Source organism: Xenopus tropicalis, chromosome 4 (genome assembly GCF_000004195.4).
Source record: "Xenopus tropicalis strain Nigerian chromosome 4, UCB_Xtro_10.0, whole genome shotgun sequence".
NCBI lineage: Eukaryota > Metazoa > Chordata > Amphibia > Anura > Pipidae > Xenopus > Xenopus tropicalis.
Window position 1 is genome coordinate 138,512,125 of NC_030680.2, and position 15,860 is coordinate 138,527,984.

General features: G+C 41.8%; 1 protein-coding gene across 3 annotated transcripts in view; it reads right to left on the minus strand.

Moving 5' to 3' along the window:
* The window catches only part of camk1 (calcium/calmodulin-dependent protein kinase I), a 97,916-nt gene that overhangs the window by 51,817 nt on the left and 30,239 nt on the right, over nucleotides 1-15,860 (minus strand). For 2 of the 3 annotated variants that reach the window (XM_012961081.3, XM_012961079.3), the window contains one exon: nucleotides 4,549-4,686. In XM_012961081.3, coding sequence (XP_012816535.1) covers nucleotides 4,549-4,634 — 86 coding nt within the window. In that variant the 5' untranslated portion in view covers nucleotides 4,635-4,686. 3 annotated transcript variants of the gene reach the window in all.

A 15,860-nucleotide genomic window follows, 5' to 3' on the forward strand; every position in this document is an offset into this window, starting at 1 on the left:
CCCCCTCTATCAGCTGACTGAAGTGCAAGCTGACCCCAGGGGGCCCTTGTGAGGATCAGTTATCAGCACTGCATGTTTCAGCTCTGACAATATTCCCCTATCAGAAGCAATGGCATGGGAGAGGGGGCCACACAACACCAAGTCCAATACAAATAGGTGCCTATAGCAATTCTTTAGCCATGCTTTCTGTATATGTGTGTGTTCTCAGTCCTTAGCCACTGCTTGGGCTGTGTTGAAATGTGGGAGTTAATTGGCTCCCTATCAGCCATTATGGCACTGTGTTCTCACACTTGTCTTTATTGCAAAATATATACTAAGGCTAAATTAGGGAATGCATGTTTTATTTAAATACTGTTGGCCATTGCAGATACCTCCCCTAAACTAAACAACATCTGAGGCTCTGAGCAAACACAGATTTGTTTAGGCCTTTGGGGCATTGACAGGATCAATAACTATTTGAAAGTAAAGCACTTGGGGCAAAGAAGTCTGCATAAAAAGGGCACCCAAGGACAAATTACTATGCACAAAAATGATATTTATTTGAACAATTCTAAAGAGAGAGAGAGAGGGAGAGAAATAATGCATAGCACAAAGATGGTAAATAATTCACATAAAATGAAGGCTTGGCAATGCTAATATTATAGTTCAGCCGGTGCTAGGTACAGGTATCGCTATTACCTAGTGGAACTTACAATTTAATGAGGTTCCCTGGAAAACTACATAATAAAGAATGAAAAGGGATTAAGGTGGCATCTAGCCACCAACTGCCAACTAGAATCTGCAAGTATGACCAGATTCTGACAGCCAGGGCCACCCTGGACACTCCATTCCAAGGGCATCTGTGGTCTGGTTTAGGATTTAGGAGAGGTATAATGGGTACATGTTGAGAGCTGTTATATAGTGGTCCTTCAGAATGGGCAACACTGAGATAAAGTGTTTCTGTCACCATCGTGCCCTATGATCTCTAAACTGGCCCTATATCTTCATCTTACCCTACTCTATCTGCTATCTCCCACTCTTCCAACCGACTGCTTTTCAGTGTCCCTACCTGTCGTCTGCCCCCCAATAGAAGAGGGGGTATAATAGAACTACAAGACTAATGAATGAGGTGCAGGAAATGCTGAAGCATTCTAAAATTTCCAACTGTGTTCTACGTACTTACCCCCCAGCTCTGACCTTGTTAAGAAAACCCACATGATATTACGCACCTTAGCCGCATAAAGTATATATAGCGTAATCTTTAGCCTCTGCTCTTCTCCCACTCCCCTCCATGTGTATAATTCTGAGCCCCCGGCCAGCTGTGATTATGTTTGCATGTTTTACTGTACAAAACTATTTTATTTACACCAGGACTGACAAACACAAGCCCATTAAAAGCCACAGATACAGGATGAGCACTGGTCAATCAGTTTATATATCATACTCGGCTTTATAAACACAAGATGCCCTTTTTGCCATATAAACTTCCTCATGGCATTTAATGAAATATATTTAGCAATAATTATATCCAGAATTCACTGAGGCCACCATCAGAAATCTTGGGGCTCTATAGAACTAAACAAAAATGGCTCCCTGACCAGCATAGCCTTTTGTAAGTACCACTGGGACCCAGATTTAGCCTTGTCTGCCAAAGGCCCAGGGGGCCAGAATACTGCTGCAGTCTTAAATAGAAAGGAAAAAATGACCAAAATACCTTTTTTATTTGAATTAAGGCACTATATACTAATGTTAGTAATGGCCCCCTCAGTCAGCCTTTCAATAGAAACTGACAGAAGTCCAAGTAAACGCAGCTCACTGTTAATCTGTATATATTTGCTCAAAAAAATTGGACAAGAAAAAGGCAATGGTTCAGGCCTTACTGGGCTCTTTATCAAGCAAAATAGTGTGGAATTTCAATAGAAACTAGACAATTGCCAACCCCAGCAGAATGGTCAAGAGCGCCTGGTACTGTACCTCCAAACTGTGGGCCCTGCAAAGCAGCAGTTGAAAGCAGGAAGAGTGAGGGCAAAGTAGGTAAAATAGGGCAAAGTTAAGAGATGGTAAGGCAAGGAGCTGACAGCAGGGCAACGTAGAGCCGGTAGGGCAAGGTGAAGATGATAAGACAAGGTGGAGGCAGTAGGGCAAGATGGAGACGGAAGCGCAAGGTGAAAACTGGAGGGGAAGATGGTAAGACAAGGAAAATAAGATAGGACAAGGTGAATATGGTAGGGCACAGAGAAGATGGTAGGACACAGAGAAGATGGTAGGACACAGAGAAGATGGAAGGGCAAGGTGAAAATGGTAGGGCAAGGTGGGGATGGCCAACAAGCCAACAGTAGGGCAAAGTGCCAATGAAAATGCTTTATATCTGTTTTGCAAGCTGAAAAGAACCTATTTTAAAGGATCCATAAAAAAAAAAAAAATACAAAAAAACCCTAACCTTCCCGAAGAGCCTGCCCTGTCAATTAGAGCCAAGAACCATAAAGTGGACAAACATACTTTATATAAATAAATGAACCCCAAAGAGTTTATTTTGGCCCCGCTCCTGCCACTACTGAACACAGCCTCGCACACACATCTGCAAATACTCATATAATGAATTTAATTGCTCAGGAACTCCCCCCCTCCCAAAAAACTACAGTTTGCAGTGAGCCTTCACCAGAGCAAATATGTGTGTAGGCTGATGTATGAGGAGCTCTTATTTATTCAGAGCGGATGGATTTACACAGCACATTGCTCTGGGTGTATGCTCATAGTGCCTTTGTATTTTGTTAGTGCGGGTGACTTCACTTTTTAGTAAATGTCAGGTGCGTCGTTCCTGTTCAGCGTGACCAAATAACCAGCTAAGATTCGCCTTGAACCCTTCCTCCCATAAAAATGCATGGAAACAACAGTAAATATAAATGTCTACTGTTATTATTACATTGGGCAGCGTCAAACAAATTATTTTCCCGTCATACAGCAATCACTACTGCGGTCAATGACAAAGCTACAGTCATAATGATAAAACGATTAGGAACCCTGCTCCCAGCATGAGTAAGTTGTTTGCAGCAGGACAAACAGGCTGAAGGAGTTTGTTCATAAAACCCTAGGAAACGATTAGAAGTAAAAGAAAGTACAGGTATGGGACCGGTTATCCAGAATGCTCAGGACCTGGGGGTTTCCGGATAAGGGATCTTTCTGAAATTTGGATCTCCATACCTTCCAAGTCTACTGAAAAATCATTTAAACATTAAATAACCCCAATAGGATTGTTTTGCACCCAATATGGATTAATTATATCTTAGCTGGGATCAAGTACAGGTACTGTTTTATTATTACAGAGAAAAGGGAATCATTTAACCATTAAATAAACCCAATAGGGCTGTTCTGCCCCCAATAAGGGGTAATTATATCTTAGTTGGGATCAAGTACAGGTACTGTTTTATTATTACAGAGAAAAGGGAATCATTTAACCATTAAATAAACCCAATAGGGCTGTTCTGCCTCCAATAAGGGGTAATTATATCTTAGTTGGGATCAAATACAGGTACTGTTTTATTATTACAGAGAAAAGGGAATCATTTAACCATTAAATAAACCCAATAGGGCTGTTCTGCCCCAATAAGGGGTAATTATATCTTAGTTGGGATCAAGTACAGGTACTGTTTTATTATTACAGAGAAAAGGGAATCATTTAACCATTAAATAAACCCAATAGAGCTGTTCTGTCCCCAATAAGGGGTAATTATATCTTAGTTGGGATCAAGTACAGGTACTGTTTTATTATTACAGAGAAAAGGGAATCATTTAACCATTAAATAAACCCAATAGAGCTGTTCTGTCCCCAATAAGGGGTAATTATATCTTAGTTGGGATCAAGTACAAAATAGTGTTTTATTATTACAGAAAAAAAGGAAATCATTTTTAAAAATGTGAATTATTTGCTTATAATGGAGTCTATGGGAGATGGCCTTCCTGTAATTTAGAACTTTCCGGATAAGGGATCTCATATCTGTATATAGTGATTTTAAGCCCTGCTTCAATGTTTTAGGCTTTCTCCTATGCATTACATAAAAGCTGAGGGTAAACTTTTCAGCCAAATATATCCTACATACTGTAGCTATTTACCTGAAAAACGACAAAAGAAGTAAAACAAAGGGTATTTGTGAAAAAGAGTTTTAAGTTGTTTGGTCCCATTTTACCTCCTGTTTGTAATCTGTTTGTGTGATGGATACACCCTTGTATTTTATACGGCTGCAGTATATGCTGATAATAATAAAGATAGAGACTTTCGATATTTGTCCTTGGATAAAATCCAGAACATGATTCAGAGACAGCTTGAAGAGATACCGATACTTGTTGAAAACCATGCCACTGTCCTACCAAGGGCCCAGTATGAGGAGGGCCCAGTATCAAGTCTTTACCTGAACTCCAAGGGGCCCCTAATACCCATGGAACCATAGGCAGAGGACCTTGTGCATAATACCTGATTGTCAGTTCACAATAGATAGAATAACAGTGTTTGAGAAATTAAATAAATCACCAAAAGGAAATAAATACCCCAGCCCCCATGTCTGAGATACTCACGTTCCTAAGACTTCCCGAAATTCATAGATATCTCTAATGTCTTCTGCTCTTTTCTTCCAACTCGGCCCATCTTCATCCAGGGGCATCCTGAGGTCCCTTTCCTAACAGCGCCCTGAGAGTCCAAGTAGCGGTTCAGATCTGGGGAGAGAGCGCAAGGTTAGACTTCTTCAGAGCTCACCGAATATACTGTTTGGTCTGCGTGCATGTGTGTATATAAACGGCGGAATGCCTTTGGGGCTGGAATGCAAGGACCAGCAATTGGTTTAAGGAGGAGTATGCAAAATCCAGCACCACGTAGTCTCTGAGGAACACAAGGATGCTAATTGGCAGGCCAAGCCCAACTCTATTTGTGAGGGTCAGGGGTTAAAAAAATGTTTCTACACATGAAAGGAATGTCAGGGATTACTTGGCAGGATCCCTTCCATATGCTGCAGTTGTGTTTTTCAGGAGCTGTTGGGGAACCATTGTGTAGAGAAGGTCCTTAACAGGACTTCTTTCTCATACAGGTATTGGACCCATTATCCAGAATGCTCAGGACCTGAGGTTTTCCGGAGAGTCTAGGGAAAAGTGAATCATTTAACCATTAAATAAACCCAATAGGGCTGTTCTGCCCCCAATAAGGGGTAATTATATCTTAGTTGGAATCAAGTACAGGTACTGTTTTATTATTACAGAGAAAAGGGAATCATTTAACCATTAAATAAACCCAATAGGGCTGTTCTGCCCCCAATAAGGGGTAATTATATCTTAGTTGGGATCAAGTACAGGTACTGTTTTATTATTACAGAGAAAAGGGAATCATTTAACCATTAAATAAACCCAGTAGGGCTGTTCTGCCCCCAATAAGGGGTAATTATATCTTAGTTGGGATCAAGTACAGGTACTGTTTTATTATTACAGAGAAAAGGGAATCATTTAACCATTAAATAAACCCAATAGGACTGTTCTGCCCCCAATAAGGGGTAATTATATCTTAGTTGGGATCAAGTACAGGTACTGTTTTATTATTACAGAGAAAAGGGAATCATTTAACCATTAAATAAACCCAATAGGGCTGTTCTGCCCCAATAAGGGGTAATTATATCTTAGTTGGGATCAAGTACAGGTACTGTTTTATTATTACAGAGAAAAAGAAAATCATTTATAAAAATTAGAATTATTTGATTATAATGGAGTCAATGGGAGATGTCCTTCCTGTTATTTGGAACTTACTGCTTAACAGGTTTTTCGGATCACATCCCTGTATTTAGGGCATTAAAATGTGGAATGTTGTGCTGGTTTTACATTGGGTGGAAATTTTTAAAAACGTATCAAATCCCAAATCTGATAAAAACACCACACCTAGTATAAAGTGTCCTAGTACCTTAGGAACAACAAGACAAGGAATATCAAACAAGGAGAAAAGAGGGAAAAATAAAAAAACATGATTTCATTTATCATGGAATATTTATGTTACCAGTGACAAGGTAGAAAAATTAAGTGCAATAGTACTCAGATCATCCAAGTATTCATGAAAATATCCAAAATTCAGACTAATGTGTAGTTATGTAACCAATAAGAAGCCATATTCTTCTCTATGAAATTCAAGTTTTATATTGAACTCAGTTTATGAATCATTAGATCTCTAGTTAATGTGCTTTTGTACTATACAGCAGTGAATAATCTTGTCCAGGTTACTGCATGAGCCCAAAACTAACCAAGCCCCGCCTTCTCTATTATATTATATTATACCAGCAGTGTCCAAAAGGGAAACCGGGATCTAACAGCAGATCTTGAGCCGGTGATTATAGTAAATAGCAGCCTGGTTCCAATTGATCATATTCATCCTTCTGAGCAAGGTTTTCTATTGTTGTCTGTCAGCAAAGATGTCCATTGTTATGCCCATTGTTATGCCCACTTGGAGTTTGCACTAGTCTTTTTCACACCCGTTTTATAATATGGGGTCAATCAGGGAAAAATGGCACCCCTGCTGATGTGAAGCCGTCACTTACTATAAGGAAACACATTTCTCCTGAATTAAGAAATAGATGTACTAATTATTTTATGGTGGTGAGCTCACCCTTGAATTAAAGCCAAACATTGTGTAAAATGAATAGTGCAATATAACAATAAAAGTAAATAATAAACCACTGAGCAAATGTTTTATCCAGCTTGGCAGCTGCTGTCGCTGCACACGGAACCCAAAAATCATTATTAACACTCCAGTCTTTTCTCTGGTTTCTATCATTTTTAGGTGCTCAGACCCAGACAGATATTGTCTATCGACCTGAATACGTGACAAAGTTAGAATCAGTAAACGTGACTGGAATCTGCTTTGGACTAAGGGTTGCCATTAGAAAGCAAATAATGTAAGAGAACTAGTCAAGTCAAGGGGACAGGGGCAGGATTTGGGCTGATCAGGGGTGTGTCCAGGGACTCCATGATGTCTAATGGCAACCCTGTTTGGAATTGGTCATATAATGAATATAAATCGAAGTGGTCTCCAACCTTTTTTGCACCACGGACCGATTTCAAACAAGACATTTTTTCCGAGGACCAGGGGTGGTGGGTATAATACAGCTCATAATAATACAATATCAAAAACTAGATGAGCCCAGCCCCTCTGCTCTTTTTACTCCCACCTAAGTGGTGACATCCCCTGACGCTTAGGGGCTGATTTACTAACCCACGAATCCGACCCGAATTGGAAAAGTTCCGACTTGAAAACGAACATTTTGCGACTTTTTCGTATGTTTTGCGATTTTTTCGGATTCTTTACGAATTTTTCGTTACCAATACGATTTTTGCGTAAAAACGCGAGTTTTTCGTATCCATTACGAAAGTTGCGTAAAAAGTTGCGCATTTTTCGTAGCGTTAAAACTTACGCGAAAAGTTGCGCATTTTTCGTAGCGTTAAAACTTAAAACTTAACGCTACGAAAAATCGTAAAGAATCCGAAAAAATCGCAAAACATACGAAAAAATCGCAAAATACCGATCATTACAAAAAAAACGCAATCGGACTCCATTCGACCCGTTCGTGGGTAAGTAAATCAGCCCCTTAGTATGGAGCTTTAAGTACTTTGGTCCTTTTTGCGATCAGTAGATCCTGGGCTTCCCATAGCTGTTGTCATGGAGTTGGGATCACAGGTAATTGGGACCAGAGGTGGCTCAGTTCAACACAGCCCACGGCCCAGCGCCGGTCCCAGCCCGGTTGTTGGGGACCCCTGATGTATTGGACAAATCTTGCAGGATAAGGCCCTTATAAGACTGGGAATCAGTTGCTATAGAATCTTTGATATGGTCCACAACTAGACACCACTGCTTTATAGAATAAAAATATTTGTGCAAAATCTCAACACAGTTGAGGCCTTCAAGTAGAGCTCACCATCCACTGCTTTGGCCCCCACTGTTTTAGAACCATTGGCAGTGATCCCCAACCAGTGGCTCGGGGGCAACATGTTGCTCCCCAATGCCTTGGATGTTGCTCTCAGTGCCCCCAAACCAGGGAGTTATTTTTGAATTCCTGACTTGGGGGCAAGTTTTGGTTGAATAAAAACAAGATTTCCTACCAAATAAAGCCCCCTGTAAGCTGATAGTGTGCATAGAGGCTGCCTAATAGCCAATCTTAGCCCTTATTTGGCTCCTCCATGAACTTTTATGGTGCTTGTGTTGCTCTCCAAGTCTTTTTACATTTGATTGTGGCTCACGAATAAGAAAGGTTGGGGAACCCTGGCCTAAGGGAAACCATGGCCTGGCAGGCAAAAAAGGACGCACCCCCTTATATGTATAATGGCAGTCACACAGAGCAGAAATGGGGTGCAGCCTTTATAAATCTGTTTGCTAAATGTTTCCCCTTTGCCTTGTGTACCCCATTCTAAAGTCTGGGAGCCCAATTTGTGCATGTACTCTGTCAACCATCTAATTATACAAATACCCACAGCCAATATTTATATTAAACATTTTTACGGATTTCTGAGGCCCCCACCTCTCTCTAACACAAACATATAAGACTCCAATCTTAGAATTCTAATTACAGATCCCTAGAAATAGTCACCTCGTACCCAAGCCCCTGACAGTTTCTCATTAACCCTGTAGCCCAGAGATCACCGCTTAACAAAATGATAGAAGCCCCACAAATTCTCCATCTGGAAAGGACATTTATTTCCAGACCTTGGTGGCCCATCCATTATAAACAGGGTTTATTTTTGGATCTATGACACACTAAAAATAAGCGAGTTTGATAAGGAATCCTACACAAAAAAACAGAACATTAACAATTTCTCAGTAGCCTGGAAATGTAAATCTAAATACAAATGTTAATAGAGAATTCCTGAGAGAGGAAATGCCCCAGATTCACAGTTACTGGAATGGTGGACTTTCTGGTCCAGTCTCCGGTGATGCTTCCCCAACAGAACTATTCAGTCTCCGGCATGAATGCAATGGGCTTTATAATTGGCCCAATCTCAGTTGTGATATAAATTTACTCTTGAGATGAAAATTACTCAACAGGGTATTTTTTTTTATTAAAGAACAAGAAAACATGAGATAAAAATAAGATATATATAAACATAACTTCAGAGAGAGGTGTGTTTCACACAAAACACATGCACACCCTCATGATTTCACACAAAGATATTGCTTCTTGTTCTAAAGCAGTTTGCTGTTAACATATATATAAAACATAAAAATAATGACTTTGTTTACTGTCTGGACTGGCTGCAGGTTGGTTTGGCCCAGCAGATCTTCTAATGTTTGGATGGATCGACTGAGAATGTTCTGATTTCAAAGGCTTATGGGAGGGCCTCATCTGTAATTGCAGGTTTGTCTCCTGGACACCATATAGAGAGTGTTTATAGCATTTATTCTGTGGGGCTTCAGGATTCTTCATTGCTTGTTCACGGTTCCTGTGATTGAATCTACTCATATTGCTGTTGGTCATTCTCTTCCCCTGTCCTGTCAACGTTTATGAGCATGACCATTTTTCGAATGAACTAGGTCTTTATAGAATATATCTTGGATTAGCCCAACTGGCTAAAGGTTGGTCAAATCTTCTAATGCTTTGATGGGTCAGTTAAGAATGTTCTGATTTTCAACATTTAGGGCTCCGGCACACGGGGAGATTAGTCGCCCGCGACAAATCTCCCGTGTCTTGGGCGCCTAATCTCCCTGAAATGTCATCCCACCGGCGAAAATGTAAATTGCCGGTGGGATGGTATACGCGGCGGCACGATTTCACTGAAATCGTGCAAGTTTCCTCTCGAGGCAACTTGCGCAAATCGCGCTGTTGCATATGCCATCCCACCGGCGATTTACATTTTTGCCGGTGGGATGGCAATCCGGGAAGATTAGTCGCCCGCGAACAGGGAACAGGCTTTTCAGCCTTTCTATGGCCCTTAAACACAACCGGAGGAATTCTCACAAAATCTGGTAGTTAAAAACCAATGAAACAGAATTAAAAGTTTTTGTTACAGGACAGACTTTAGGCCGTCAGAATAATGTATTTTAGTTTCTATCCCAGATCATTTCCAGCTACTGAAGGTCATAAGTTAGTGACTTGCGCAAATTGCGCTGTCGCATATGCCATCCCACCGGCGATTTACATTTTCGCCGGTGGGATGGCAATCCGGGGAGATTAGTCGCCCGCGAACAGGGAGTTTTGTAGCGGGCGACTAATCTCCCCATGTGCCAGAGCTCTTAGGGTGAAGACACACTGAGCTACTAGTAGCAGCTACTTTTTCACAGCTACTAAACACCAGAAAATCCCCTGCCATAGACAATACTGAGAATTGCCTCGACTAAAACACACAGAGACAATTATCACTAAGTGATCAGCATTGTCTATTTTAGTAGCCACAACAAGTAGCTGCTACTAGTAGCTCTGTGTGTCTTCACCCTTAGAACAGGCATGTTCAGGAAAAGTCCATTTAGACTCCTGCTAACCATATGGCAAGTGTTTCTCCAAGATGTCTTCTCAGTCAGTCTTCTGGTTTCTGCACAGTATGTTGTGATCAAATCTCTCCTCATGAGCTGGTCATCCTCTTTTCCTTTAACATTTCTGAGCATGGCTGTTTTTGTAATGAACTTTCGCAATACGTCTTAGATTAGCCTGACAGGCTGGCCCATACACGTCAGATACACGTCTTCCTCCGACGAACGTTCAAATATCAGTTGTACATTTAAATGCAACGATGTAAAACTGACATTCAGCCTGAAATTGTAGGATAAAGCCCTAAAAATACAAATGGGGGGATGTTCTGAACAGGAAATAGTCGGCAGACATCAATCATACGAAAATAACTTCCATTGTAGGTCCCCCAAGAAAATCCTCAAATACACAATATGCGCACAGATTGTATCTTTATCTGACCGGAATTTTCTAACCTGTCCGATCAACTAAACGACTGATCCCCATGGTATGAAAATAATTCGGAGCCCACACACAGTCCAAAAAAATGTCCAAAACCGATTTTATTGGTACCCATATTGGACAGCTTAAAGGTCACTTTAGCCAATTAAACCATTTAATGTTTGGTCAGTTGGGTGGCCAATACGTCAATCGCGGTCCACCAGTCGATCCCCCGTGGATTTCTGGTGGACCGTGATCAAGCCGGATGTGCTGCGCGAATGCGTATATACCCTGAGGAGCTTACATACGCATTCACGCCGCACTTCCGAGTCTGGCCACCCCTGTTCTAATGTTGTGATATCTACTGTTTACAAGGGGCAACGGCTGTAATTGTAGTCAGTTTTGACCACATTTGGATAAAATTTTAGGCTTCTTCCTAGCAAGTTCATTGTTGTGATTGGATTTACCCATCTTGCGGTTGGTCGTTCTCTTCCTTTTTCCCTTTAACATTTCTGAGACTAAGGGGCACATTTACTAATCCACAAAGCCGAATCCCGAAAGGGAAAAAATCGTATTGGAAATGAAAATTTTGCGACTTTTTCGTCGCCGTCGCGATTTTTTGTATTTTGCGCAACTTTTTCGTCGCCATCGCGACTTTATTGTATTGTACGCGACTTTTTCGTCGCAGTCACAATTTTTTCGGATTGAGCGATAGTAAACGGCGGAAAAACTCATCCGATTTTTTCGCAACGGCGGCGGAAAATATCCGAAAAAGTCGCGCCGGTGACGAAAGAATCGCGGGACATAGAAAAAGTCGCGACGGTGACGAAAAAGTCGCAAAAATACAGATCATTACGAAAAACCACGTTCGGGCGCTTTCGGTCCGTTCGTGGATTAGTAAATCTGCCCCTAAGACAGTTTTTCCATTTCACTATTTTCAGAAATTATCGAAATACATATAATTTGTACTTCAACTAGGTCATGCTTGGTTTTGTTTAGCGATGCATTTGTGTGTTTTACTTGGTGTTCACCATATTCCAACTTTAAAGATATCAACATTTTTACTGGCCTCTTTCCTTGGCTTCATCCAACTTTCGCGTCCATAAAGAGTTACAGCTAATACAATATCTTGGAGGGTTTTGATCTTTGGTGTTATAGGCACATCAATACTCTGAAGATCTGTTGCCGGTCACCCTCATTCTACCCCAACACAGTCAGGAAGTGTCACCAAGATGTAGGTCTTAAGACCACCCATATAAAAGCAGCGTGGATTATCTGCCTGTCCCTTTCCCAAGATGAACCTTTAAGTTTAAGGAATGCAGGGTCGGACTGGGCCGCCGGGAAAAATCCCGGTGGGCCCCGGCAGCCCAGACCCGACCCTTGACAGTGCTCCCCCTCCCAACCGCTCCTCCCCTGACGCATCAAATTTACGCGCTCGGTGGAGGAAGTCGGGTGGGGGGCCCTGCGAGGGGGGTTATGGGGGGCCCTGCTGGGGAGGGGGGTTAGGGGACGCGCCTGGATGGGGGCACCTGCAGGGCCCCTGGGACAGGAGCCCCGGTGGGCCCTTCACCCCCCAGTCCGACCCTGTAGGAATGTCACATCAAGATGATTTTAAATATCATATCTCACACACACTGGCAGATGGAGCTCTAGGCCCCTTTGGAAAGCCAAGCTTTTCATCTTTTTTTATGGCCCCTAATCCGGCATAAAATGACATAAAAACACAACCAGAGGAATTCTCAAAAAAACCAATGAAACAGAATTAAGAGTTTTTGTTACAGGACAGACTTCAGGCCGTCAGAATAATGTATTTTAGTTTCTCTCCCAGATCATTTCCAGCTACTGAAGGTCATAAGTGACACTTATAATCAGGATATCCTGGTTGCACCCCAGATAGATTTACAGCTCTGTTCTGCTGAAAGCTGCTGCGGGGCGCGGGGACAGGTGGGGCCACCGGTTTGTATTTGAATAGCGAGTGGGAATGATATGCATACCCCCTGTAGCAATCATGGTTATGGAGATATGCACAGTAAAGAGTATACTGTCTAAATATGTACTAAGAGCTTTTCATGACCTTTCCAAAAATAGTCAAAGTTATCTTGCCCGGGGATTGACCAGACTAGAGACGTGGTCAAATGTCTTAATCCTTAGGGGCTACTACACTTTCATTGTTGATTTTACCTGCAGTGTGTATTTGCCTAATGGAAATAGTGAGAGCTGAATGTATATTTATTTACTAACCCCTTTATTTCCCTAAGCTACTGTGAAATTATGACTGGAATAACGTGAAGTTTCACAGTCTTACTGGCAGGCTGCCCCATAAGGGTCATTTACAAGAAGCTAAAAGGCCTTTGGCATCACTGGGGCCATGACTAATGCTATGAATTGAACTCATAGTAACGGTAATAAGCGGGTCAGGAATGTCCCACCTTTTCCTTCTCAACCTGGGCCAAACTTGAGAAAGGGCTTTTCCTGATCAATCTACAATGCAGAGCTGTCAACCACTGAGAAGCAGTTGATTGGGAAATGGCACGGCACCAACATTTTTGTGATACCCAAAAGTGATGTCACATACGTCACACACTCTTCCGGAAGTTACTGGTGGGCGATATCGGGCGAATTCAGGTGAATTCGGTCATTTGGCCCTGGGGCCAAACGATCGAATTAGAACAACGGGTATAGGAGAAGTTGGTTTGGTTACATTTTCTAACCTGCCCAATCAATATCTGTCCGATTTCAGGCCAGATATCGGTCGGGCAGGTCCGTCGTTGGTGCCCCTACACGGGGGCCTATTATCTGCCGAATCGGTCTAAGGGACCGATATCGGCAGATAGAATCGGCCCGTGTATGGCCACCTTAACTCCCGAAAAAATAGGGGGGCGTTGACAGCTCTGACAGTGCTGACTACACATGATGGGGCGTTTGGCACAACAATAGCCAACAACCATTAGTACAGACATGGACACCAACAGCAGTGCACAGTGTGAGGCAGCTGGTCTATAACAAAACACACCCAACCCAAGTCCTTTCTAGATGCATGGGCTTCAGCCTGAAGCTGTCTGGCCCACATGTAAACCCACAGGTCCCATGGGTATTGGGCCAACCTGTGCATTATTAAATTCTACATAGCAAGTCTGCTTATAGCCTCTACAGAGAGTTATATAAATATATATATATATGTATCTTGAGAAAGGCTCTAGGCCAGAGCCGAAACGTTGATATGATGGCAACTTTGAAATAAAGATCGAATTTTTTAAGCTAAAGACCCTGGACCTTTCTCAGGGCATCCATGCCTTATAACACACATCTTTAAATCACCAAAAACCAGTAAATCAATAGGAAGTGATATAAATATATATATATATATATATATATATATATATATATATATATATATATATATATATATATATATATATATATATATATATATATATATATAAATGTAAGCAAGAATAAGAATGAACCTGTATTGGGCACAGTTCTCTCTTTAGTTCTGCACAGATATAGTGGCCTTTTGAATTTTCCAGCTGTCACCCATATTTATAAACGCAATGGGTAGAAGTAATAGGCCTGGGTACAATATAACTGGTCACAGTCAGGGTGTGCCCCTGGCATAGACTAAAATCAGCCAGATATGGTTCACAGGAAGTTGAAGTTTCTATAAGTTTCAACCATTAAGACCAAATTGGAACATTCAACTATCCTGAGCCACCAATGTTGTCCATTCAGAACAGAGGAGGAGCTTTATGGGCCCTTGCACCAATTAGAATTACCCAGTAAAAATCTGCACCCCCTTATGTTGCATGAAAAATAAATCCCAGAAAACAGAACAAAAGTGAAAAGTGAAACCTATGAATTCCCCTATCCATTTAGTCAGTGCTTCTCAATGCCAATAAACCAGTGATTCTGACTGTCTCCAATACGCCGAGCACATCCTTCTTGTTTCAATTCCAGTTCCTCTCACACAAGCAGCCAGCATGTAGTACAATGGCCTAATAAATCACGGAGCCCTTGGAAATGCCATTAGAAATCCAAGAAGACGAAATGACTGTGCTCTTATTAAAGAGCAACCAACAGCTTGTCCCACTGCCTAGAGCTGATGTACAGAAGTCAGTATACAGAAGCCCAGTGAAGAAGAAGTTCACTTCATATCTTTCATATCTCTTCTGGGCAAAGTAGTATCGGCACTAAAGCCACAAAAGTTGTTTTTAAATCCCCAGCAAGTTTCCAAAATACATTCATTATTAAATCCCAATGGCTTTAAAGCTATTAGGGAATGCAACTGCTATCGGAAACAGGGCTGGTATGCCCACTTCTGCAATGTTTGTTCTGACTCTTGAAACTACGTTTCTGTTTACTCTTTTCAAGAGTCAGATCCTGCCGTGCCGAGAGCAGAAAGTGACAGACAGACGTTGCCTTCCATAGAAAATGCATTCATAAAAAATGTTCATTAAAGAAATAAAGAATGTTTATTGGTAAACTACTTTGGGTGAAGACACAGAGCTACTAGTAGGAGCTACTTGTCATGGCTACTAAAATCCCCTGCTATAGACAATACTGAGAATTGCCTCTGCTAAAACACACGTAGAGACAATTATCAATAAATGATCAGCATTGTCTTCTTTTGTAGTAGTGACAAGAAGTTGCTACTAGTAGCTCTTCACCCTTAAGGTGCCCATACACATTAAGATCCGCTCGCTTGGCGAGGTCACCAAGCGAGTGGATCTTCTCCCGATATCTCCACCTACGGGTGGGCAATATTGGGTTAATTTAGGCTAATTCGGTCGTTTGGCCCTGGGGCCACACAATCGAATTAGAACACCGGAATAGGGGCAGTCGGTTCGGGGACGGCATCAACGAGCCAATGTGGTCCCCGATCCGACTAAATTTTTTAACCTGCCCGATCGATATCTGGCCGATTTCAGGCCAGATGTCGGTCGGGCAGGCCTGTCGTTTGTGCCCATACAAGGGCCGATAAGCTGC